The sequence below is a fragment of the Mycteria americana genome, chromosome 3, assembly GCF_035582795.1.
Source record: "Mycteria americana isolate JAX WOST 10 ecotype Jacksonville Zoo and Gardens chromosome 3, USCA_MyAme_1.0, whole genome shotgun sequence".
Classification (NCBI taxonomy): Eukaryota; Metazoa; Chordata; class Aves; order Ciconiiformes; family Ciconiidae; genus Mycteria; species Mycteria americana.
Window position 1 is genome coordinate 92,890,698 of NC_134367.1, and position 24,904 is coordinate 92,915,601.

Sequence of the window (24,904 nt, forward strand, 5' to 3'; positions counted from 1 at the left end):
AAAAATTTATTCCAAATGAGCTGGCTTCAAAGGATACTGGCTTCAAGGCTAGGGTTGCTGGTTGCTTGTGGGTTTTTTTTGTTTGGGGTTTTTTGTTGGTGGTTTGTTTTGTTTGTTTGTTTTTTGGTGTTTTTTTTTGTTTTTTTTTTTTTTTTAGAAACTTCATATAACATGTAGTTAATTTTACATATGGCAGTTTGGATAGATTTCAAACTGTTTATAGGATGTTCTCGAGAAAATATCTATGTAGTAATTAATGTATGTTCTGTTATTATTCAGGAGTTGATCTTTTGGTGGACCAGCCATTTTCCCTTGAAACGCTGACATCCCTGGTGGAACTGACCCGTTTTGAGACCTTGACGCCACGGTTTTCAGCCACTGTCCCTCCCTGTTGGGTAGAAGTCCAGCAAGAGCAGCAGCAAAGGCGGCATCCTCAGCATTTGCACCAGCAGCACCATGGGGATGCAGCTCAGCATACTCGAACTTGGAAGCTACAGACAGACAGGTGGGTAGGGTAACAGTGCAAAAAGAATCGTGTGTATTGCTTAACTAGTTCGTATAGCTGGTATAATCAAATTTCATGCAATTTAATTGTTTTTAAATAGTGTGTAAGTTTTAAGAGCATGTACTTTCAAAGATAATAATCCTTATTTGGTAGTTTGCATTATAAGTCTTTGTGAGATCGCCAGAGATGTTTTAGTGGACCTTGAAACAAATTGAAAAGTCAAGTTTTGAATTTGTGTATTTTTGTTTGCCAAATGTTGCCATTTCATTATATAACTAGACAGGCACATTCACCAGAATTACAGATATTCTTGATTGTTTCTATAAAAGTCTAATTCACCCTTCTTATGCATACACACATTCTTAGTACATTTTTTAAATGGGAAAATGCAAGCTGCAGGTGCCAGTATGACTAATTAGTTGTCCTAAACAAAATCATATTGTAATTTATTTTAAAATGTGAAGATGGAATCTGGATTTATGTCTGTTCATGTCAGGTTAAATCTTTATATGCAAGACATTTACTTAAACCACTATAGAGCCCTAGTTGTGCTAAAATTTAGGCAATATTTTCATTGAAATGAATTGCACTGACATGGTATGTGTAGTACTTCTTAGTTTTCTACATGTGGCATGAGAACTTGGAATTCCTCTGGGATCCTACAGACGAGAACAGCAGTGTTGCAGTCTCCTTGAAGAGTTGATTAAAACCTACCTGAAGTAGCTTTGCATAGTTTTTTCTGAAAAAAGCTTGGAGAAACAAAATATAGATATAAATTGCGTTATGTGTTTTATTAAGGGATGTGCATAATAAGGCACTACAAGATCTTTTGGGTCAGGCTGTCACACATCTGTCCCACTGATGTATAAGATTTGGGTAGTAATGTAGCATCTAAATGCTCATACAGTGGAAACAATGAAATAGCCAAAGGATGCTAGAGGAGCTAGAGATCATATGTGGGGAAAAAAAGCTTGTCGTATAAATAAGTGAAAGCTAATATGTGATAATGAAGCATTCCAGGTGGGAAAGCAGGTCTGGAAGGTAATAGTTGCAGGCGTTTCCAGGGCTGACACCTAACATGAGCTGAATTTGCTTTAATTAAATGTTCATAAGCTACAGTTAAAAGCTTGCAGTGCGTTATAGGCTTTAAAACCTTTATTTACCCTGTGGTTTTGCTTTGTGTAAGTAAAATACTCTGTAAGTAACAAGTGCAAAGGAGGTGGTTCCTTGCAAAATAACTTCCAGTTAAAACTATTGATTATCCAGTGTGTTCAGCAACAGTTGAACAGTAAAAAGCTACCAATATGAAGATAAAAGGAAGCAAACAGTGGAGGTAACAGCTGTTAATTAGAAGATGATGAGTGGAACATTAGCTTATGAATATTGTTTCATTAGAGGAAAAGAATTATGCCTGCTGCAAAGTAAAACAGGAATGTAAAGAGGTAAAGTTAAAAGTTTTGGTTTAGTACTGGAAATCTTTGACAGCTGCTAAATGACTCGTGATGAAAATTATTAAATTACAGTCCCTTTGTTCATAGGGTAGAATGTACAATCTTAAGGTTGAGAGCAATGTTGGCTCTTAATTAAAATTTATCTGGGAAGAAACTTTTTGATTTCTGGATTATTTTGTTGGTCCTTAATATAAGGTTCCTTTTATCTTCTCTTTGAGTATCTTATACTGATTCCTATCAAGATGTGGGATTACAGGGTTAGACAGATGAATAATGCAATTTGATATAATAATTCTTTTGTTTCTCAAATAGATAGAAGGGACATAATCCTGTAAATCTATTTTAGGGAATGGCATTATATTACAGTCATGCTCTTTCAATCCTACTTTGTTATTGTAAAAAGGCTGTGTAACAAAGAAAACAGAAAAAGCAGAGTCTGGTTTACCTTATGAATTATCTAAATATCAGTATTTCCTGCTCAGTGGTAATTTAACTGAAATGTTAAATTGGATTAATCCTTTTTTAAAAAGTACATGAATTCCTCACATGCTTTGATAAAACAGTGATATCTGAGTTTCCTGGCTTTTCCTCAAATTTATATAGGAAATATTTTATGTATTCATCTTATACAGACATATTTGAAAATATGTGAAAGAAGGAAGAGCTAGGTGCTGATGTGCTTTCCAGCGTTTAAAGTCTGGAAATAGATCTGCAGCTCAAAGTTCAGTTGTAGTGGAAGATCAAACACTGATGAGGTGTTCTAGAAAACGAATGGAGAGGCGTGTTGGAAAATATTTTGTAGTTGTGAGAATGATGGTGTATTTGCATTTAGAACACAGTCTTGATTGTGTATTCTTCTTTAAAAAGATGCTATAGATTTAGAAGGGTTTCAAAGGTGAGAAAAGTTGCTAAAAGAACTTGCATAAGATTATCAGAGAAAAGTGCTATTTAGGATGGATATGCTAAAATATTGAGAAAATAATAAGGAAGTAAATTAATTTTTTTGCTTCTTTGAAACTTTACACACAAATAAAGAGGATGCGCTTAAACAGAGCTATGAGAAATTAAAAACCTGTTTCAAGGGGAGTTTTTCACTCACCACAGAATTAGATTGTGAAGTTCATTGCCACAGGTATAAGATGATCTCTTCACTGTTGGATTAATGTGAGACCTTCATGGAGGATCATTATTCCATACATGCCTATTGAGAGATACTTAAACTTCCTTTGGGGCATCTGCTGCTGAATTCTGTCAAAAATAGATTTCTGGAGTAGGCAAATAACAGTTGTAATTCAGTACAGCAGTATGCATCATATGCAGCATTACAGACTACAAAAGAGTACTGCAGACAGACTGGTTTATTATTAATTTCTGGTTTTGTACCAGATCTTAAGTTAAACTGGATGAACAGAATATTACTTAGTCTTTCAGATGGCTTACTCCTTTGAATGTCTCATTTAGTCCATGCTTGGCATGACACCTATAGGAATACTCAGACATAAAAAAAACACCCTCAAGCCTCTCCCTGTTTTGCAATGGGCTACGTATTCTCCAAGCAAGAGGAAGGGTGTGAGTGATTCTAAGTTTTTAGTGTTACATTTGCTAACAGAGTTTTTTTCCCTGGAGTTGTAGGATAAGATTTTGTTATATTTTATTTACTTGAGTTATTTGTACAGTTAGCTGAAAATTTTTCACTGTTGCTCCTTAAATCATAACCACAAGCTCTCTTCTGTCCATCTTTCCTCCCAAAATCACTGCTTTTCTATGTTGCTTGTTCTGGAAAGCTGGCATGCCATTTCATTATGCGTACTTGGAATCTGTTATAAGTGTATTATACTTGCCTGAGTGAGATACAGCCCTCAGGGATGCTACTGTAAAAAATGCAAATAATTAAATATATTAGTACCAATCCTTAATCTATTTTAAAATGGTTTTCTGCACAATACTCAATGTGTAGCATATTATTTGATTTAAATAACCTTTTTGTAATTTAGGTGTTAGAAAAACATCTAACCAATATTTATAGCAGCATACTCAGTTTCTTAGTGTTCTCAATTATACAATTAAATAATCACAGGCTATCAAAGTTACTACATTTTAAAAAATTATTTACTGATAAATTGAGAAGATCAGGAAGTGCAGTTATTTTAAAAATGTATACAAATGTGACAATTGACACATGATTAGTTTTATTTGAATTGCTCTTTAGTTTGAACTATTTTTTGCAAACCTTAGTGTATCAAACTATGGAACTAATCATTGAGGGGTAGTTGTTATCTCAAGTTTACACTTTCAGTGTAAACTGAAGTTAGCTTCAAAAGGAAAATATGACTCATTAAAAGAAAGGTATACCCATTTTGCACAGCGCAGGCTTCCGAGTGTGCTCCTGGTAAGAAGCACTTCTTATCCTGTATAAATTATCAAATGTATTTTAAAAAATAATTTGAAACCAGTATTTTGAGTGTCCTGGATGTGGCTGTTGTACCACCAGAAAGTGACATTGTGTAACACTTACCAATGGAGAAGGCCAGCTTAAGAGGTTGCAAGGTAGTTACTATCATGCTTTCATACACTTCACTGATTAGTAGATCCTTTTTTTTAGTGATATCCCCCTGCTCCCCCCCTTCCTTTTTTTCTAGAAATGAGTAACTGGTATTTATAGTAATATGGAAACAGTACTGTAATGAAGGTAATAGGGAATCTTTTCACTGCTGCTTTTATCCAAACATTGATTCGCCCTCTCTTATCAATTGGCTTTTAACATGTTCTTCACAAAATGAATGTGGTTAACTGCAGCTTGAAAAACTTTTACCTCAGAAATTCATGTGGATGTCAACTACGGCAAAATAAGTTGTTTTTCTTGTTAAAGAAAGTGCATAGATGGAGAATGCACTGGGTAATGCTGCCTGCTTGATCTGAATTTTCTCTTAACACTGGGTCATTGTCATCTTTTTTTCCTGACAGCAACAGCTGGGATGAGCATGTCTTTGAACTGGTTCTACCAAAAGCCTGTATGGTTGGACATGTGGACTTCAAATTTGTTTTGAATTCAAATATCACAAACATTCCCCAGATTCAAGTGACTTTACTGAAAAATAAAGCTCCAGGCTTAGGGAAAGTCAATGGTAAGAAAGAATTTAAGATATCTTTCAGAATATTATTTTTTTTCTCAAACTCATTATCCTCTGTGATGTACATTAGAAGAATTGCTTGAAATTGTGTAAATATTTTGGTTTTACTTATTTCCATTTTATTCTATTTCTCAGCATTATGGTCTGTTTTCACTTACGATGTTTGAATGTAAATTGGGGAAACAAACTGGGTAAACAGTTTCAAAATCCTGAATTTTATACAAATAAAAGTGCATAGCTCAAAAAGGTTGAACTGAATTATTATTCTGTACTGCTGAATCCTACAGTCATGAAAAAAATGTTGTCAATAGTAAATCATCCTAGAGGTTGACTGATGAAACAAATGGTGCTCTTTTAAGTTCTTGATATATTTAAAAAAATTATAACAAATTATTCCAAGTCACAGAAGGAAATTATTTGCCAGTGCCTCTTGGATGCATAAGAGAAAATAGCAAGGCTTTTTTTGATGACAGTAGCTAAAACGTGGCTTTCTTGAGAATTCTCTCATCATCTGGCTCATTAACTAAGCTACGTGAAAGCTGCAGCATGATTTCACCTTTTGTTCCTTGCAGCTTTGACAGGGTAGACCAAAGTTATGAATGCTCTTGCCTTGGGAAGACTCCTAGCTGGACTCTGGATCTTACTAGCTCTCAGGGAACCTATGAGGGGGTAGCATAAATTGAAAAGTCACTTCTTTGGTGTGGAAGAGTTTGTGCCTCCATTGGGATTTTCCTGTGGTGAGAGTGTTCATTGCATGTCCTGCTGCCCTGTCTGCTAGGGATGGAAGGTATTACATGCAGCACTTCCTTTTATCAAAGCCTTAATTGGTTATCTTTATCTGGCCACCTCTTTTTGAAAAGCTTCTAGGAACCTGGTATTTCAGAGAAATCTTGCTGTTGAATATTATTAAATTGGCTGCTGGATATAAAATGTGTTGGGGAGAACAGCAAGCATGCTTTTAAAAGATTTTTTTTTTTCTTTTCTATTTTTTTAAATGCTAAGTAAGAGCACCCCAGTTAAACAAGGGTAACAGAGCTGAAAATTTTAAAAAGGAATACAGGCATACCAAAGATCATTGACATGCTTTCGTACAACTTCGCACTCTGTAGCATCCCCCAGTGTTTAACAAGAAAAAAATTGTGTTGGAGATGCTCCTTAAAGAAATCCTATACACTGGTGGTTATCCAAGAATAAAATATTCTAGCACAGTAATATTCTTGGAGAAAAGTGTATTCTTTTAAGATACAAGATGGTTTAACAGTTTTAGCAGATGTGCTAGCTGTGACTGCAGGACAGCAGTCAACATGTTTGTGCAGATTCTTCCTTTGTTTAATTCTTGAAGTAAAACCTTAATTTTAACATATAGCAGAATTTCGTTCTATCAAATCAAAAAATAGGACAGATAGTCCATGTTGCTCTTCTGAACAGAACCTGCTTTGTTTTTGGCATGAATTTTAGAATTCAGTCCATTTGCAGATCTGGATGTCAGAATTAATCTGAAAATCTTCATCTGTGAAACAAAACAGTAAAAGAAATGCTAAAGTCTTTTCCTTAATGTTTCAGTTTTAAATATTGCTGAGCAAACAGTTCCATGAGTTGGTAATTCTTTGAAGACATTTGATTTGGCTGTGAAATAAACTGCCAGAGCTTTTTGTGGATGCTTTACAGTACAGCATACCGAACATGAGACATGACAGAGCTCTTCCAGAAAGTGATGTTTCACTTCCTTACATGCAGTGTAGTGGAATTTGCTTTTTCCTGTTACGGATAGGGTGGAGAAAGTGTGGAATGGAGGGCCAGGGTATACACAGGCAGTCTGGAAAGGGCTGGGGGATGTGAAAGCGCCTGCGAGGCAGCCTTGGCAAGGTCTTTTTTTCTTTTTGATTCAGTAGGACTGGGGAGCCTCAACTAACCAACATCCTCTCAAGTATTATTGCACTGCAGTTGCTTCCTACCCTTTTTCAATTTCTTGGGTTTTGGAAAAGGACGTTAATGACATTTCCCTTTTTTTCTATGCACTACTGAGTGAAGTAATAGGACACTAATGATTTCAGTATAAGGGAAGGCAAACCTAGATAATTTATACCTGTGCTGGATATTAACCAAAATGTCCTAATCCCAGGGAAAAGTAATATTCAGGATTGTTTGGTGGCTCTCAAAGGTATAAAATCTTCATACTGAAATTCAGTTAAACCCCCCCTGCCCCTCGCCTTCCCTTCTCTCCCTCCATAGGGTGAGAAAGGAACTGAAATTTTAAGATAATGAGACCTAAGGAAGATCTGTAGGGGAGAGTTTATTCAGTCATTTTTTTGTATGACAGGAGCCCTGGAACCAGTAAAATGTGTAGTGTGTAATAACGGGAAGGCCAGAGGCATAATTCTTCTGGTTTGGAACTAATGTTTTTGATCTGGCAGTTAATTCACTGTATATGCTTCTTGTTCATTTGCTTGCATGTCCTCTTCAACTATGATTCATGAGAACCATTTAATTAAAAAAGAACTGTACTTAAGTGTTATCAGAGTAATGTCTGATGTTCAGCAGGAGCAACCCAGTTATTTTCAGTTTAAATTACCAAATTTTCAATACTGGAATCTAATTACTTAGGAGTAATCCACAGTTCATTATTAGGAGAAAATAACTTGGGCAGTGTTAAAGTAAAGCAGGCTGTTTACAGGTCATTCAACAAAGTATTTTTTAACTATCTGCTGCAAGTTCAGTTGCAATGCTAATATGAAAAACATGCCTATATTAGAAATAGTGGTTTGGGCAGAAAGTTGATAAATGTGCTATGAAAACTACTGCTTCTGTTTTCTGTGAGCCTTAATTAATGTTTATGAAATCTTGCTAATATTTTTATTTCCAGAAGCAGCAGTAGATAGACAGATCACATTTCCTTTGTCTCCAGCTCATAATATTGAAGTGGAGAGAAATGGAAAACCAGGACTGGTTGAATTCAATGAAGAAATGCAGTATATGGATGTAGAGGAACCACAATGTAAGTTTTATTTATCTTGTTATACCTTGTTTAAAATATGAGCTTACTTTCTTCTTTTTTTAATGATTTACCGGAATTTCTCTGCAAAAATTTCTCAGCCATTTAAAATAGACTGATTTCTCAGCCCTGTTCAGTGTTGCCTCTCTCACTGGTCTGTTTACTGTATGAGTTGAAAGTTTAACACAAACACACACAAAAAACCCCTACTGGAGAGTTTTGGTGCTTAAAAGCAGAGTAGTATTTATTTGAATTTAAAAATAAAGTAGACTGATATGGCACCTTTCTAACTTAAACTCTTACCCTATTCCAGCAGTATTTTACTTAGTTTCCTTAGCTAGTTTTAATAGTTTTTCTTTGCATACCTGGATTTCGTTTAGACTGCTGCTGTAAACCAAGAAAAATAAACAGCTGGTAAAGAATTCATAACTAGTCGTGTTAATTTTCAGCTATATCAGGCTTGCTGTGCCTGTTTTTATAACCTTTTTTGTTAACCAGTACTCTTTGACAAAATCTGTCAGAGAGACTCTGAAAGGCAATCAGATTGGATCCGAGTGAGGAGAGCTACAGACTAGAAATTGATAGTTGGAGTGAATCATTTCCGGAACTGTGATTCTTTTTCTTGGTCCTTTCAACAGTCTTACTTTACGCCGCCTTTCCTTTCATGTGATCAGGCTTATCTAGAGCATGACTTTAAAGGTCCCTTCCAACCCAAACCAGTCATTCTATGACTCCAAGAAAGGTGTTGCAAAGGGGGGCGGGGAGGTCAAAGGGGTGATAAAAGAAAAAGTGCTGGAAGGAGAGTTTTCATGCTGAGAAAGAAGCAGAAGATGAGTGAATGATAATTTCAGTATACCACAGGAGGAACAAATCTGTTTGTTTGTTTTTTGTAAACAGTTTTGTCCTGCTTCAAAAAAGACCCAGTGAGAGTTGTGGATCAAAATATATTGGTTCATCATTTTATCAGTTGTGTATTTTGTGGCTCTGAGCCAGTCAGCATACATATCATCCATATAATATAACTGAAAACGCTTTGAAAACTGTCATTTACCTTATTGATTTCACTGGAAAGTGGCTTAAAGTGAACCTCAAGTAACTGTTAGTTTTTTGATGTAGAGTTTATATGTATTTAGTGATCGGTTTGACATGGTGTATTTTCAACCCATGCAAATTATCATATTTTGTAACTTAATTATGAGTAATTCAGGTCCGTATGACTCATGTTTTTTAAGGTCTTAGATTGTGTCCATTTCTGGAGGAACACAAGGAAGATATACTTTGCGGTCCCGTATGGCTGGCTACTGGACTTGATCTATCAGGACATGCTGGAATGTTGACACTAACAAGTCCAAAGCTTGTTAAAGGTAAACCAGTTTATTATGCTATTCACGTGAAGTATGTGTGACTAAAATGCATCTCATACTTCTGTAGTCAGACTTGGGTTTGTATTTCTTTTCACATTGACAAATTTTGCTGTATAACACAATAGTGAGTTACTTTTCAAACTGATGCTGAAGTATTGTAACTAATGTAGTTGAGCTTTGCTTGTACACTATATCTGTGAAGTTGGAATGTGTTTACAACTTGCCCTAGTAAACGATGCAAATTCTTCCCCCCCCCCCCCCCCCCCCGCCTTTTTTCCACTTTTAGGCATGGCTGGTGGCAAGTACCGCTCATTTTTAATTCATGTTAAAGCAGTGAATGACAGAGGAACAGAAGAAATCTGCAATGGTGGCATTAGACCAGTGGTTAGAATACCATCTGTAAAACCTCAGACTAACAAGGGCCATTCCCTTGCTTCATTGTTGGCAAAAGTTGCAGCAGGCAAGGTAATGAATAGCCAAGAAAGACACCTGTGTTAAAGTTGTAGAATTGGTATGATTTATGTAATCTGAAAATGAAACAGCTGTTAGGAGAATTAAGATCCATTAAAAATTACTTTTTTAAGAGTTGACACTGTGTTAACACCTTCAAGAATCAGAGTTCAACATCTCTAAGTTGTTTCTTCTGTGCAAATATAGTTGAAAAGGTCTGTTCTGCCACTTTCGCATTCTGAGCACTTGTTTTTGAAATTGTTTCCATGAGTGTTTTCAGTAGCTGATACACCTCATCCTCTTACAAAGATTTTTGTGTGTGTGTATTTTACTCTTGATCGTTGTAGCTGTAAGATTGGATGATATGATGTCCATCTTGTGGACATTATTAGAATGGTTAGAACATAATAAATTACAGAACATTGTTAAATTTGATGTTCTGTATCAAAGCAATTAGTGAATACAAGTAGCCTATTTTAGTACAATGCTCAAACTGAGAGAGATTTTACTGAACTGTATACGTTTCACTGAACAAGGTATACAAATGAAGCAGTCAAAACCAACGTGACTTATGAAATTTTTTTCCCTCCCCATCCCCCCCCCCCCCAAATGGAAAAAAAAAAAAAAAAAAAAACAGGAAAAGCCATCTAGCAAAATCGAAGCCACTAATTCTTCAAGAAAATCAGATAATCTGAGAGGCTGTGACTTACTTCAAGAAGTCTCTGTAACGATTCGAAGATTTAAAAAAACTTCCATTTCAAAGGAAAGGTTAGTAGGTGGTTTTTAATTCTAAAAAATATTAGCTTTAGTTACGCTTCTTATAAAATACTTAGTTCTCAAAATATCTCAGGTCAAACCATTGTTTCAAGTTGTCATTTCATAAACATATTTTACATGGAAAATCCTGTAAATTTTGAGTTTGAGGGTACTGTGCTGTGCAAGTTGTGGTACAATAACGCCATGCATGAAATTGTATGTTGGGTGATTATTTGCCTAACTTGAAAAGGCAAATGTAAATAAGTTTTCTTGGTAAATTAGATATATTATTTGGACAGATTTTTTTTTGTTAAAGGAAGCATCTTTCCTTTGTATTTCCACGTGTCTTGTTTCCTACAGTAGAGAGTATGTTATTTGTAAAAAAAATTTAGAATCAAATTTAACTAACAAATTGTTACTCAAAAAAACTTGTTAAAGTCTCTATGGATTGGTACTACAGACCTAAAGACGAATAATATAGTATTTACTTTGTATTATCGGCTGCCACCCCACAATGGCGGCACTGGCTGTAATGGGCTTAAAGAGGTCAAAGAGGTATGTGCAAATGGTCGCCAAAGAGAGTTGTAGATGATGGAAGTTTGTTTAGGTTTAGAAGTTACTAGACAAGCTCATAGGAAAAAAAAATTCCCTCAAGGTTACTAAATATAGTAACCTAGGAAGTTCTGTGAGCAGAAAATAGGAAGATTGGGAATGTGTGCACGGAAAGTATCATATATGCTTGTGTACTAGTTTTACTGTCATCTGGGCATCTTTTTTTCGCCCCTCCTAAGGCAGGATACAAAGCTGGAAGGCACTTTAATGGGAGAATGGCCACATTGGATAATTCTGGTTTTTATTTCCCTCCCCTCCTCCCTAGAGTTCAACGGTGTGCCATGTTACAGTTTTCAGAGTTCCATGAGAAGCTGCTCACCACTCTTTGCAAGAAGACAGATGATGGTCTGACTACAGAACATTCTCAGAGTCTTGTATTAGACACGCTTTGTTGGCTGGCTGGAGTGTATTCAAATGGACCTGGCAGGTAAGAGAGAAATTGTGTTTAAATTAGCGTTGCTATTTCTCAGTATCAGCTCTGCTAAAAAAAAAAAGTTTTATATGATTCTCTAAAGTATGCAACTTGTTTTTTACAGCTCAAAGGAAGGAAATGACAGCTTGCTTTCTAAAACACGTAAATGTGTGTCTGATATAATACGTGTTTGCTTCTTTGAAGCTGGGCGGAGCATAGCTCACAAATGTGCACGGTTTCTTGCACTCTGCATCAGGTCAGTGCTAATTATATGTTTTTATATATTTTATATATATTTGGGGGTTTTGCATGCAGTCTGAATTGTATATATGTGTTTGTTATTGTTTAACATTGAATTTATAAAGCAACAAGATCTGGAAGATCTTGAGTGTGACTTGCAAGGAACATCACTCTTTCAACTTTATCTCTGGAGGAGATTTCATGTTTCATTCTTACTTAAATGTTAAAGTGTCTGTGTGTTTCTTTGTAGCAATGGCAGGTGTGACCCGAGTCAGCAGGGGTTTGGATCAGTTCTTCTAAAAGCTTTACTTGACAATATGCCTCTTTTGCCTGCTGCTGCAACAGGTGGTATGTATACAATGTTTGTTGTCATAAAAATACACAGTGCATTTGTTGTTTGGCATGTTTTTTTGGACTCTCTTGTGAAATAAGAATTAGGTAATTGTTCAGGTAGTGCAAACTGCTTCCTGGAGTGATCTGGTCAGGTGGTATACAAGTATGAAGTGTGCATTTGCAGATGATGGAATTTTAAGTGAATTAGCTTGCTTAAAACAGAGTGCTAAGGCACTGACATGTTTGGGAGAGCTTAAGTAAGTTTTGCAAGAATTTTCGAAGGTGTTCAGCAACCACAGATTCTGTTGACATAAGTGAGAGTCAGGATTGTCTGTTATTTCTGAAAATTAGGAGGTTTATTCCAGGGAGCCTGGCTATCTAAATGATGTCTAACTAGCAATCCACTTCTGTTACTTCTGCACCAAAAGGAAATTTTTAACTAAAGTAAATTCCTTCCTCATCTACTTTGCAGAGTAATGGTATCTTAGCACCTTGTTGAAGCCTTTTGAGTGCCAGATAGAATGGGAGGATGACTTTAGCACTCATATTTGGGGTGGCAAGATCTGCTTTGTGTTTTTCACAGTATGATGTTGTTGAATTGCATCTAGCTTGGCATCACCAAGGGGTCTTGCAGGAAAATTAGTTTGCGGTCCAAAATGCTTGTTGTGCTACCACCCCGACAGAAACATTTCACACACTGCTATTGAAGGTATGGAATGCACAGGGGGAGGAGGAGGAGGAGGAGGAAGCTGAGGTTTGTGTTTCCGTACAGAACCACTGCACTGTGCTCCCAGAACTGATCTGTAAGGAAACACTGCCTCCAGCAAATACAGAATAAGGGGACAGCAGCCAAAAACAGAGGATAAAGAGGAGAGGAAGAGTTTAATCTAGAGTGAGGCTTGGCTCTGAAGGGATTGGAACCCCTAGCCTACCACATTATAGTGTATCAAGAGCATTTCGATTGTTGTGCTTAGTAGAAGCAGTGGGCAGAAGCAATGAAAAGAAGTATGTGCAAAGCTGTCTCTTGGGAACCTTTTTTTCTTCAGTTATGAATTAGTTGAGAATGATTCTAAATTGAAGTCTCTCAAAAAAAGGGAAGGGAGAGAATGCTTCGTAGTCTGTATTCAGTAACCATTAGATATTTCATTTATCGCTTCCATTGATTATGCTTCAAAGTATGCTTTCTGAGTGGAAAATTCACATCATGTTTCACCTGAAATTAGTTGTGTGTGGTTTTTTTTTTTTTTTTAATGCAGGATCTGTGTATTGGTATTTTGTATTGCTGAATTATGTAAAGGATGAAGATTTGGCAGGATGTAGTACAGCTTGTGCATCGTTGCTAACTGCTGTGTCCCGACAGTTGCAGGATCGCCTAACACCTATGGAAGCATTACTTCAAACAAGGTACTAAGAAATGTGGTTCTTGTAAACTTAACAACAACAAACATACAAACTGTCTAACGCTATCCTCTGGTGTTCTGAAAAATGTTGGCTATGTAAGAAAAGATGCATTTTGCTGTATTTGTTTGAGCAAGGATTAATTTGATACAGCTCTGGAAAATAGTTTTGACTTGTGTGAAGTTAAAGGTGAATTTAATTGCTATCTTGCAATTTACAGTGCACTTTAAATCAGCAAATGTGTATGTAATGTTTGAAGTCTGTGCAATCCTTAAGTCAGTATTTATGATTTTTAGTGTAAAGATTAACAAAGCATGTCCTATTTTGAGTATGGGAGGGAATCAGATATACTGAATAGTTTCAGTTCTGCATAATGCTACAGAAAATTGTAGTCTCTCTGTAAGCTGACCATACATTTAATGTATTGCTACTAAAGGCCAGATTCTAAGTGTAGAGACCTGGAGTAATTTACTGGGAATGGAGGTTCTTAGTATAAATTATATGTCAATGTAATTTCAGACTGTGATGTTGCCTCTTTTGCATATTGAACTGATTGGCCATTTAACTTTGGATTTATGTGGTACCTAAAGGAAATCTCTGGTGGTTCAGTTTTGTAGCAGTTTCCAAAGCTGTATTGTGATGACGGGAACGTGCTGCTGTTAGACAGCTCTTTCAATTGTTATTTGTGGGCAAGAGTTTTCCTCCAAGTCAAGCAAGATCAAGGTGGAAGAGTTTTGGTAGAAGTTAGTTCAGAATCTTCAGATCAAACTGAAAATTTAGTAAGCTAAGTTGGGGGTGGGAGGAGATGTTTGTTTATTTTTGGTTTGTGTCTTGTTTTTTTTAAGGGCTATAATACCAAAATACTTGATAAAAACTTGTTCTCAGGTGTAACACTTGGATCCTTATCATGCTCTCTACTACATTCCTTTTCTCAGTTGTTATTTTATTTCACCATCTATAATCCTTGCAGTTGATTAGGAAAAATAAAAGGTTTTGTGTTTTCATGTTGAATTTTCTTAGAAACCAAATGGAGAAGAAAAACGTGAAAATTCTACTTGACATGAGAATGGCACCTTTCTGTAGGAATTGACTCGTTCCTTCATATAGATTGTTTCCAAGTACCTCCTTTAAACAGCATATCTGAAATAGAAGTTTTTTTTCCTTTCCAGTTGCCCACTTTTGAGTTTGGCACATGTGACATTTCAGATCACTTAGTGGTGAACACAGCTGTCTGCATCTCAAGGGAAGCTTTCTGAAGTGAGCCCATGTTCTTGGCATCCTTCAAGCTTATGTTTTCTGAGAGTTTCTAGATAGTGTTTTACTGATTTTCTTCGTGGAACTAAATTTGCTTTCTCTTTTAACTCAGTATCCCCATAGTTAGGATAAGAATAGCAGCACTCACATCTGTCTAATCCCATATGTGATTACTATAGCTCTGTCTCTAGCAAGGAGTGGCTATTTCTTGACTTAGTTTACTAATTTTGACAGAATTTACTGGCCTTTCCTTTATATGTCTACAGATCAAGCAAATACTGTCATTTATCTTTTTTTTTTAATGTAGAAGATAAGTATTACTATATTTTTTTTTAAAAGAGAAATTAGTAGGCAGCCATTGCTTTACTCTTTTTCCCTTCCCTCTCCCTGAGTTGTATTTTATCGTATTTTGCAGAGTTTCTGGTATTGTTTTCTTCTTCTTTGTCATCGTTCCCAGGAACAATAGCCTAACATTTGGTAATCAAATAAAAGCAGATGTCTACTTAAAGGATCTGCACATTCATGTTGTCTTGAGGCAGAGTAGTACTCGTTTTACTATCATGTGCTGTAATAAAGCAAGTAAAAGTTGCAAGGATAAGGCCAGATGGGTATGTTACATGACTTGCAGTTCAGAGCACAATAGAAAGAGATTTCAGACAGTATTTTAGGCTGTGCTACCACAAAGCAGGTTGGTTTGTCTCTAGCAAATCTGACTAATTTCTCCAGGCTGTTCTTGAAAGCACCTGATTAAAGTAGTGGTGGAATTTAATTATTCTAAATATTGTAAGCTATTACGTGGCTTAATCTTATCATTAACACTTGAACTGTCTCCTCCTGCCCACGTCTACTCTGAAATCTCTCCTGCTGCAACTAAAGCCTTTTAATGTTTGTGTTGTGTCCGCCTTGGCAATAAAGAGCAGATTACTTCATTCTTAACAAATTTTGGAGGTATAGAGGATGTTTGTATCTTGATCATATTCTCCAGATGTGTAGTCATTCTTAAAGCATTTCCTTGAGCTGTTTTCTTTGGTCCTCATCTTTTTTGAGTTTGGTACACAACATTGTAAACATTATTCCAGTTGAGATCTCAGAGTGAAGCAGAAGAGGTATTTCACATAGTTTATATTCATTACTGCATAGATGAATAGGATGATGGGGGTTTTTTTGTGTGACATTGTTGATTCTTTCTTTGGTTTTTTGTTGATGTAACTTCTATATCCTTTTCTGAAAAGTGTCACTAATGCAGCTTAAAACTGTGAACCTGATCATTCAGGATCAGTAAAAGGCACTATGCTTATTGAAATAAATCTGTGTTGGACAGAATATATTTAACTCTCTGCAATACATTCAAATTCTGATCCTATTCTACAAAGCTCTTGTAACCCCTTTTTAGGTTTTATCACCTGCTTACTTAATAAATCAAACACTTAAATCATGCAAGTAATCAGTGTTAATGCTGGGCTGACCGAATTTATTGAGTTTGTAAATCTGAGGTCTAAAACAGGCTGTGAAGGTACCCTACTGAATTTTGTCTGAGCATTTTTGTGTGTTTTAGTAACCACTTTACAGTAGCATGTTGTCTTGCTTTGCTTATGAAAAAAGGTCATGCAGCAAACACTTCAGTCTTGCTAGATGTGCAGTATGCACTGTTTGCATGTAGTACATGCTTGTAGAGAACAACCTAGATTCATCTAATATGCATTGTTCTTAGTATAAAGTTGTCATCTTAAATTTGCTGCCTTTTAGGTGCTTGTAAGTAACTTGGTTGGGGAATGTGTGTTAAATGGGTTGATCTGTAATTCTCAGATTTTCTTTCCTCTCTTCTTGAAGATCAGTAGCAATTATTGCCCTTTTGTATAATGTCATTTTCTGACTAGTTACAGTCTTAGTATTGTGTGGCAAAAAGCATTGAGGCCAGCCAACACGAAAGCATTTTAACATTCAGAGAAGTCTAAAAGCTGTTCTACCTTGTTGCTGGTGTTGTAGTATTCATGTAGACATCTATCCTTTTGTGACCACTTGATCAAAAAAGACATTTAAACACTCCAGCATTACCTGTTGGGGGCTTTCCTCACCTGCTAAAGAACAGAGGAGCTGATGGGAGGCAGAGGGAAAAGGGGGTGGAGGAACTTCCTGTCACTGCTGGTGTGTTCATGGAAATACTTCGTATTTGTTCTGGCTCTTGCTAGTCAAAGAGCGAAGTGTTATATGTTTCTTACTTTTGTACCTATGCAGATGCATTCTTTCTTTCTACTCCTGCTTAATAATTTGGCCTGATTTCCATTTTTACTCCTCCTGTCAATTGCTGGTAATAGGTATTGGAACACAAAGAAAACAACGCTATTTTGTTATTACTTTGGATTTTCCTTTTTCTTGGCTTATAAAACCCTAATTGATTTGAGAATACCTTGTTACCTGAGTAATTGTATTTATCTTCCCCGCAGTACTGCCAGAGTAGGAGTAATGAGATTTTCTTCTGTTGAGATATTTGAAGTATTCGCAAGTGTTGATTGGCACCCCTAGCAGTATTTCCTTTTTTCTTCTTGCTTCAGCTGGAAGAACAAGCTGAGATGGAATTTCTTTTGCTGTTTCGGAAACAGTACTGTGTTTTTATTGACTTCAGATAAATGTCTGATTTACTGTGTGCAGGCATGCGTATTGCTGCGGCTAATTGTCTAAGGCTTGTAGTTCTAGTTTCCATGTCTGAGTGTGATTATGTGTTTCCAGAATGGTATTACATCTTCAAAACTATTTAGTAACAAAGAGTTACTTATTTAGCATCATTAGGTGTTTGAAAAGGTCACCTAATAAATGACTTTAATGAAATATAAGTGATTGGTAAGTTCTAAGCTATGTCAATTGAATGAAAAAGAATAGTTTGGAATATAATAAATCCTGATGATTAAATACTTGGCCTTTTTCTGTAAATAATTTTTTATAAATTCTTATTGTTTGAATAGTGCTGTTTGTCTTATTCCACTTGCAGATATGGATTATATAGCTCACCTTTTGATCCAGTTCTGTTTGATTTGGAAATAAGTGGCTCTTCTTGTAAAAATGTATACAACAGCAGCATTGGCGTACAGTCAGATGAAATTGATTTGTCTGATGTTCTATCAGGTACGTATGTTTAACAGTAATCTATTGTGGAAGAATTGGTAATTGCCTCTATTATACTGCTTTCCTTTAGTGAAGATGTGGTTTTATACTTTCCACCTGTTTTATAGCTGTACATAATGAAGTTCAAGATATTCTCTTGCTTCGTGAGATCTCTTACATTTCCTGCAGCCCTTAGGGCAAGAAAAAAACCTCTTTCTGGAATATCTTCTTTTTGTATCCTGTAGAAGATCTAAGAAAAGGCTAGAGGTTAAACAGAAAGGCTGCTATCATTCTCTGGGACAGAGTCATCTAGGAAGCATCTGTCACTTCTATTGAGCAGCTTCCCTGAGATATGTTGTTATTTATTTAGACCAGCAACCATCTCATAGGCAGAGAAACTTAAATGGATTTTTCTGAAGTTGGGAAGTTGCCATGTGGCACTCTTCTACTTAAATATTACAGATTTAATGAGATTTTTTTTTTTTTGGTTTCAGAGGCATTAAAATACCTTAAAAGCATATTTGTATCTATCATCTCAGGTTAGTTCATAAGTGAATCCTTAGGCCATGAAATGTCCTAAGAATGAGACAATTCTTACCTGTCAGGAAATTCTTTTCATAGCAAGCATACTCATCGGTCATAGTGACTCCTTTCCTTTTCTTGTATGCTCTTGTCCATCTCCTTCCCATCCCTCCCTCCATACCACACTGTGAATTTGTTAGTATATTGAATAATAGTCTAGTTTTTATAGTACCTTGGTGTATGATCTTAGTTGGTCTGTTATTTTCTTTCTCTTCCTTTCCAGTAACATCAATGTATCTTTGCAAGCTGATTTTCTCGCAGTGTGGAAAGAATAGAGCATCCATATATAACTTATTTCTGGAATTAAGAAGGTTACACTATGCTTCTGCTGTCACATTTGATAATTTGACTTATTAAGATACTCTGTTCAGATTTGGCAGCATTATCCACTTTAAAATATACTTCCATTTATATTGTGGATGTGATAGTGTTAAGGTGTTTGTTCCACAACATGAAGTAAAAAAATATGTGGATTATATTTAGTTGTCCGTTTTGACTCTTCATGACTTGAAAAGTTGGTATCGAGAAAACATTAGCTGATTGTGCAGATATTTATTTCTCTTTCAGGAAATGGGAAAATAAGTAGCTGTGCAGCTGCTGAAGGTAGTTTTACTTCCCTTACTGGACTTCTGGAAGTTGAACCTCTGCACTTTACCTGTGTTTCAACAAGTGATGGAACTAGAATAGAAAGGGACGATGCAAGTACGTTTACTGGTATATACAATTTTTCTTTTTTTCTACTTAGCATAGTTCCACAATATGATATTTTTAATTGGACATAATAAGCACTGTTTGACAGACAGATTGCCTGTACTTTTATAAGTGTTGAATGTTTTGGTTTTTTTAAGATAGTTGCTATATGTGAAGTTAAACTTCTTGGAGCTTAACAAACAAATTGCATTCCAAATTTATTAATTTGAATAAATTTGTTTCTATTGGAGAGTATAATATACAAGCTCGCATCTTTAGCTTGCAGCCTTATGTGGCAAAAGAATACCAGGGCATTAGGTGACTCTTCTGTAACGAAGATGTTGCATGTATGATGAGTGTGCCTAGTCTATAAACCATATACTTGGTAATTCAAGATGATGTTACTTTGTAGCAAGAACTGTATAAAAGGAGATATTTATCTTGCTTTTATGTTGCTCTTAACAACTAGTAAGAAATTAAAGGTGTGCTTTATCGTTTCTTTTCTACATACATGTTTTTGTTTTGTTTGGTTTGTTTGTTTGTTTCATGCCAGTGAGTACCTTTGGGGTTACCCCAGCAGTTGGTGGCCTCTCTTCTGGAACGGTTGGGGAAGCCTCGACAGCACTGAGTTCAGCAGCCCAGGTAGCTTTGCAGTCTCTCTCTCATGCAATGGCCTCAGCCGAGCAACAGCTCCAGGTGCTGCAAGAGAAACAGCAGCAGCTTTTGAAGCTTCAGCAACAGGTTGGAGGCTATTTGGCTATTTTTTAATGCTGTCTCTAAACTTCAAAAGCTGAGAAAGTAGTTGCAGAGCTAGTTGCCTTTTTTTTTTTCTCTTTTTTTCTCCGTAGCATATTTGAGGAAGGAACAGCTCTGCACTGAGGATCACTCTTATTAAGCAAAATGCTGAGGGTGTCTGCCATGCTGCTTTGGTCTTTCAGACTTGTTTTTTGTGTATTTTGAGGGTGGGTTGGGAGTTTGTAATCAAAACTAAGTCTTAATACATAAGTATATCAGTCTGAAATTGAGAAAGCCCACTGAAATGAAAACCACAATTGCTGACACAGGGAAGTACTAGTCATAAAGCCATTGTCAGTATGAAACTTGGCTGTGTTGACTCTTCTTTGCTCTTCAGTTGTAGGCTTTTTATTATTTTTTGATTACTCCAGTTAATTACTTAATTACTCATGTTCCTCAGCAAGTGAGGTCAAATTGAATAGAGTTTCATTTTTCAGCTTATAGTTGGACATCTAACATGCCTGTGTTGAAGGTAGCTTGGATTTATTAAATCTAGTTTTAAAATGAGTTGAACTTGTAGTTCAATACTATTACTGTGTTCACAAGCAGTATTATCTGCTACATACACTGCTTTCATTTTCCCCACAGAAGGCTAAGCTGGAAGCAAAACTGCATCAGACAACAGCAGCAGCGGCGGCGGCGGCAGCAGCAGTTGGTCCTGTTCACAACTCTGTGCCTTCTAATCCAGTAGCAGCCCCAGGGTTCTTCATCCATCCTTCAGATGTCATTCCACCCACACCAAAAACAACTCCTCTATTCATGACTCCACCTTTGACTCCACCTAATGAGGCAGTTTCTGCTGTTATTAATGCAGAGCTTGCTCAGCTTTTCCCTGGTTCAGTCATTGATCCCCCAACAGTTAACCTTGCAGCACATAACAAAAATACAAGCAAGTCTAGAACGGTAATTATTTTTGTTTGTTTTTCTTATAGAAACAAGATGCTGTAAGCCTTATCAGGATCTAATTTGTACTTGAGTGCTAGTAAATATCTGTTTATTTGGATGAGATGTGAAAACTATATCACTAAATTTAGACCACGTGAAAACAAAGACTTATGAAAGCAAGATAGAGTTGTTATAGTACCTCAAATGGTTTATTTTAATTGGAGCTAGCTTAACTGTATGAGGAATTATTAATCCTTTGAATTTAGTAGTTAATACATTTTGATGGTTCATGCTCAAATCTGAATGTAGTGAGGTGTTGTCAAAATTGTACATCTTTAAATCACAAGTTTTCTTACAGTCTTTTGTAAAGAACAGCTTATTATAAATGCATAGTTTTTAATAACTTAATTTTACTGATGTTTTCCCACTCGTCAGAATCCACTTGGATCCGGTCTTGCTCTTGCAATATCTCACGCTTCACATTTTCTTCAACCTCCACCTCATCAGTCAATTATTATAGAGCGAATGCACTCAGGTAAAACCAGAATTCTTAATAATAATTTTGACACATTTTCTAATAAGAAGTGGAATAATTTCCAGGGTCTTAAGTAAGTTGCTTAGCTGCAGTCTCACTTGGCTTTCCAAAGAAAATATATTTCTCAGTTTGCATTTCTGTTGTATCTGGAAGTTTAAGACCCAGCATTCAGTGATGTTTATCAAGTTGAAAAAATGCTGGGGTCTGGGGGAATATGTTGGGTCTCTGGACAGAGCACCTGTTCTGAAATAACACATAAAAAGCATAACAACTTAAATGAAGTTGAAGCCAAAATTTTGTTTTCAAAGGCTGCAAGCTGTAGTGAGAGATTCTGAGGTTGTGCAGCTATTTTTAACCTCAAATATGCACCTTTTGAACAATATATAAACAACGGCTTTATTGTTTGAGAATTAACATCTCTTTGCTGGTTAGCATGCACTGGTATTTTAGGCAATCCTGGGTTTTTCCCCTAGGAGCAAGAAGATTTGTGACCTTAGATTTTGGAAGACCTATATTGCTGACAGATGTATTGATTCCCACTTGTGGAGATTTGGCTTCTTTGTCAATTGACATCTGGACTTTAGGAGAAGAAGTGGATGGAAGGCGATTAGTAGTGGCTACTGACATTAGCACACATTCACTTATTTTACATGACTTGTTGCCACCCCCAGTTTGCAGGTTTATGAAGGTAAGAGGAGATAGACTGCATACTCTATCTCTTAAACTCTTGATCTTTGTTAGTATGTGAACTTTCTCTTTAAGTTGTCTTCAGACCAAACTTTAGTTAGCTATACATTTTTAATGAATTTTTGACTTGGTGTTTATTTTGTGTTTGTTTTATTGTGTTTTGATACAACTGTGTTACAGTATAGTTGTGTTCTTTTTCAGATCACTGTTATTGGTCGATATGGTAGCACAAATGCCAGAGCAAAAATCCCATTAGGATTTTATTATGGCCATACCTATATCTTACCCTTTGAAAATGAGCTGAAACTAATGCACGATCCCCTCAGAGGAGAAGGTGAAGCTGCAAATCAGCCAGAAATTGACCAACATTTGGCAATGATGGTTGCATTGCAAGAAGATATACAATGCAGGTTAGAAGAAAAAAATGTGTACTTACTAGTTATTTTAGCTTAAAACACTGGGGTATCATAATGTTACGGAGTTTTTTTCTTTTTCCTTCCCATGGTATTCTTCAGACCAAAGAAAACACTGCCTTTGTTGTAGAGTTGTTACAGTGAATATCTTTATAGAAGTAACAAAGACTACACTGTCTTTTTTTTCAATATCTGTTTTAACAGTGCCTTCAAAATGGACCAGAAGTCGTCTTCTGGCAGCGTGACTGTCAAATGTATTGTCATTTGCTAATGTCTATTGAATTGCGTGTTGGAATGTTTCCCTTTAGGTACAATTTGGCCTGTCATCGGTTAGAAATCCTTCTGCAGAGTATTGACCTGCCACCACTCAATAGTGCTAACAATGCCCAGTACTTTTTACGAAAGCCAGACAAGGCAGTAGAAGAAGATAGCAGAGTATTTTCTGCTTACCAAGACTGCATTCAGCTACAACTTCAACTCAACTTGGCTCACCATGCTGTTCAGAGGCTCAAAGTAGCTTTAGGTGCAAGCAGGAAAACACTGAAGGAGCAATCTGATCCAAAAGAGTTGATTCAGATGTCATCCACAGAACAGTTACGCACCATCATTAGATACTTACTGGATACTTTGCTTAGTTTGCTTCATTCTTCCAATGGTTAGTATTTTTTGAGATTTTGATATTTGTCATGTTAGTAGAAACAATTTGCAAGTGTTTCTATTTCTTGATCTGTGCTTTCCCACTATAAAGCTTTTAAACTATGTTCAAGTATGTTTTACTATGATTTTAGTGGCTGGTAACGTACAGTGTGAAGTTTTCACCAGTGGCACCAAGCTGACCAAACCACTTCCTGCTCTTGAAAAGGATAGGAGAGGGTGTCAAGGTCCTCCTCCTTTTTCCGTAGTCCTGGCTGCATATTCCTTTGTTCAGATAGTCATCTGATCCTTCTGTGGGCTGATTCAGTTTGCTGAAGTAACAAAAGACTGCCCAGGCAGAACACTCCTGTTGTTTTCATAGGTAGAATCAGCTCGTGGAAGGATCTGTGAGCATCGAAGCCTGTGCAGCACTGGGGATGGATTAGGCAGTTAAAAGTGGGGAGGTGAAGCAGAAACTGCTTTGGAAGGTGGGGGCGGAAGTCGTAAAGCCAGTATCTCTACTCAGTTCATGATTTTTAATATCCAGTAAGGATTTTTGTTTCCTAAACTTGCCATTGAAAGAATTCTTGGAGAATCGAAATTGAAAAGTCTGAGTAGAAGTGATGGTTTTTTTAAAAAAAAAAAAAAAAAACAACAAAAAAAAACCCCAAACAAACGGCAGAACATTGTTCTGTTGATAGATAGGCGTGTCTGTCTTGTAATTTTCTGTGCCAGTTTGTTCTTAAGCATAATGATGGTTTGGTTTTTGCTTTGTGTAGATTCCGTGGGGTTATTTGCACTGACATGAAATTGATTTGGTTTTGATCAAATGGCCTGGTTTTTATGGGTTACCTGCAAATTACCATCTCCCCATGTGTTCCCTCATCCTTCCCCCCTATGCCAATTAGTCTGATCATAATAGTTTTAAAAATTTCCTGCAAACTTTTTCCTCCTATGTTTTCAAGCCATGGTCTCCTTAAACATAGTTACTTGTTCTCTTTTCTTAAAAGGGCACTCTGTTCCCGTGGTTCTGCAAAGTACTTTTCATGCTCAAGCTTGTGAAGAATTATTTAAACATCTATGTATCAGTGGAACCCCAAAGATACGATTGCATACTGGCCTTCTGCTTGTTCAGCTCTGTGGAGGAGAAAGATGGTGGGGTCAGTTTCTCTCAAATGTACTGCAGGAATTATACAATTCAGAGCAACTTCTCATATTCCCACAAGACAGGTAAGGTATAGGTCTATATTGATACATTACCTGTGGATCATTTAAATAATTCCATTGTTCATAACTTAACATTGGAATTGACAAAATGTGACTGAAGGATACTTACCTATCTATTCCATTGATTTAAGAAATAGTCCCAAAAATGCACTGCAAATGATAAATGTCTGATTGCAGTTATTTATTGCACCTATTTGGTGCTTGCACCCCAATAAGTTGCTGTTTTTCCTTACTTGGAGATCTTCGCATACCTAGTAGGATTGCTCCCCAGTGTCAAAAATTGCCTTCTCCTTTATCAGGCTTAAATGCACCCTCATCATAGAGCTGCTCTTCTAATGCATTTGGAAGTAGGATTTAGACTGGAAAGCACACTATTAGCATTTAATACAAAAGATTTCTCTGAGATAAGAGCAAATAAGCGTAGAGGTGAGCATTGAATATTAGACGGATTGGTTATTTC

At 36.4% G+C, this 24,904-nt stretch overlaps 1 protein-coding gene across 9 annotated transcripts in view; it reads left to right on the forward strand.

The window, feature by feature from the left end:
- The window catches only part of BIRC6 (baculoviral IAP repeat containing 6), a 190,681-nt gene that overhangs the window by 42,813 nt on the left and 122,964 nt on the right, over nucleotides 1–24,904 (forward strand). For 5 of the 9 annotated variants that reach the window (XM_075496117.1, XM_075496108.1, XM_075496112.1 and 2 more), the window contains exons 12-30: nucleotides 280–505; nucleotides 4,921–5,081; nucleotides 7,951–8,082; nucleotides 9,312–9,443; nucleotides 9,730–9,908; nucleotides 10,531–10,661; nucleotides 11,527–11,688; nucleotides 11,798–11,929; nucleotides 12,164–12,261; nucleotides 13,503–13,650; nucleotides 17,885–18,018; nucleotides 19,147–19,293; nucleotides 19,823–20,010; nucleotides 20,653–20,967; nucleotides 21,385–21,484; nucleotides 21,958–22,172; nucleotides 22,373–22,581; nucleotides 22,893–23,239; nucleotides 24,228–24,447. In XM_075496117.1, the coding sequence (XP_075352232.1) occupies nucleotides 280–505; nucleotides 4,921–5,081; nucleotides 7,951–8,082; nucleotides 9,312–9,443; nucleotides 9,730–9,908; nucleotides 10,531–10,661; nucleotides 11,527–11,688; nucleotides 11,798–11,929; nucleotides 12,164–12,261; nucleotides 13,503–13,650; nucleotides 17,885–18,018; nucleotides 19,147–19,293; nucleotides 19,823–20,010; nucleotides 20,653–20,967; nucleotides 21,385–21,484; nucleotides 21,958–22,172; nucleotides 22,373–22,581; nucleotides 22,893–23,239; nucleotides 24,228–24,447 (3,376 nt within the window). The remainder of the gene's footprint in view (nucleotides 1–279; nucleotides 506–4,920; nucleotides 5,082–7,950; nucleotides 8,083–9,311; nucleotides 9,444–9,729; nucleotides 9,909–10,530; nucleotides 10,662–11,526; nucleotides 11,689–11,797; nucleotides 11,930–12,163; nucleotides 12,262–13,502; nucleotides 13,651–17,884; nucleotides 18,019–19,146; nucleotides 19,294–19,822; nucleotides 20,011–20,652; nucleotides 20,968–21,384; nucleotides 21,485–21,957; nucleotides 22,173–22,372; nucleotides 22,582–22,892; nucleotides 23,240–24,227; nucleotides 24,448–24,904) is intronic. The other 4 variants (XM_075496113.1, XM_075496110.1, XM_075496114.1 and 1 more) reach the window with 4 other exon arrangements.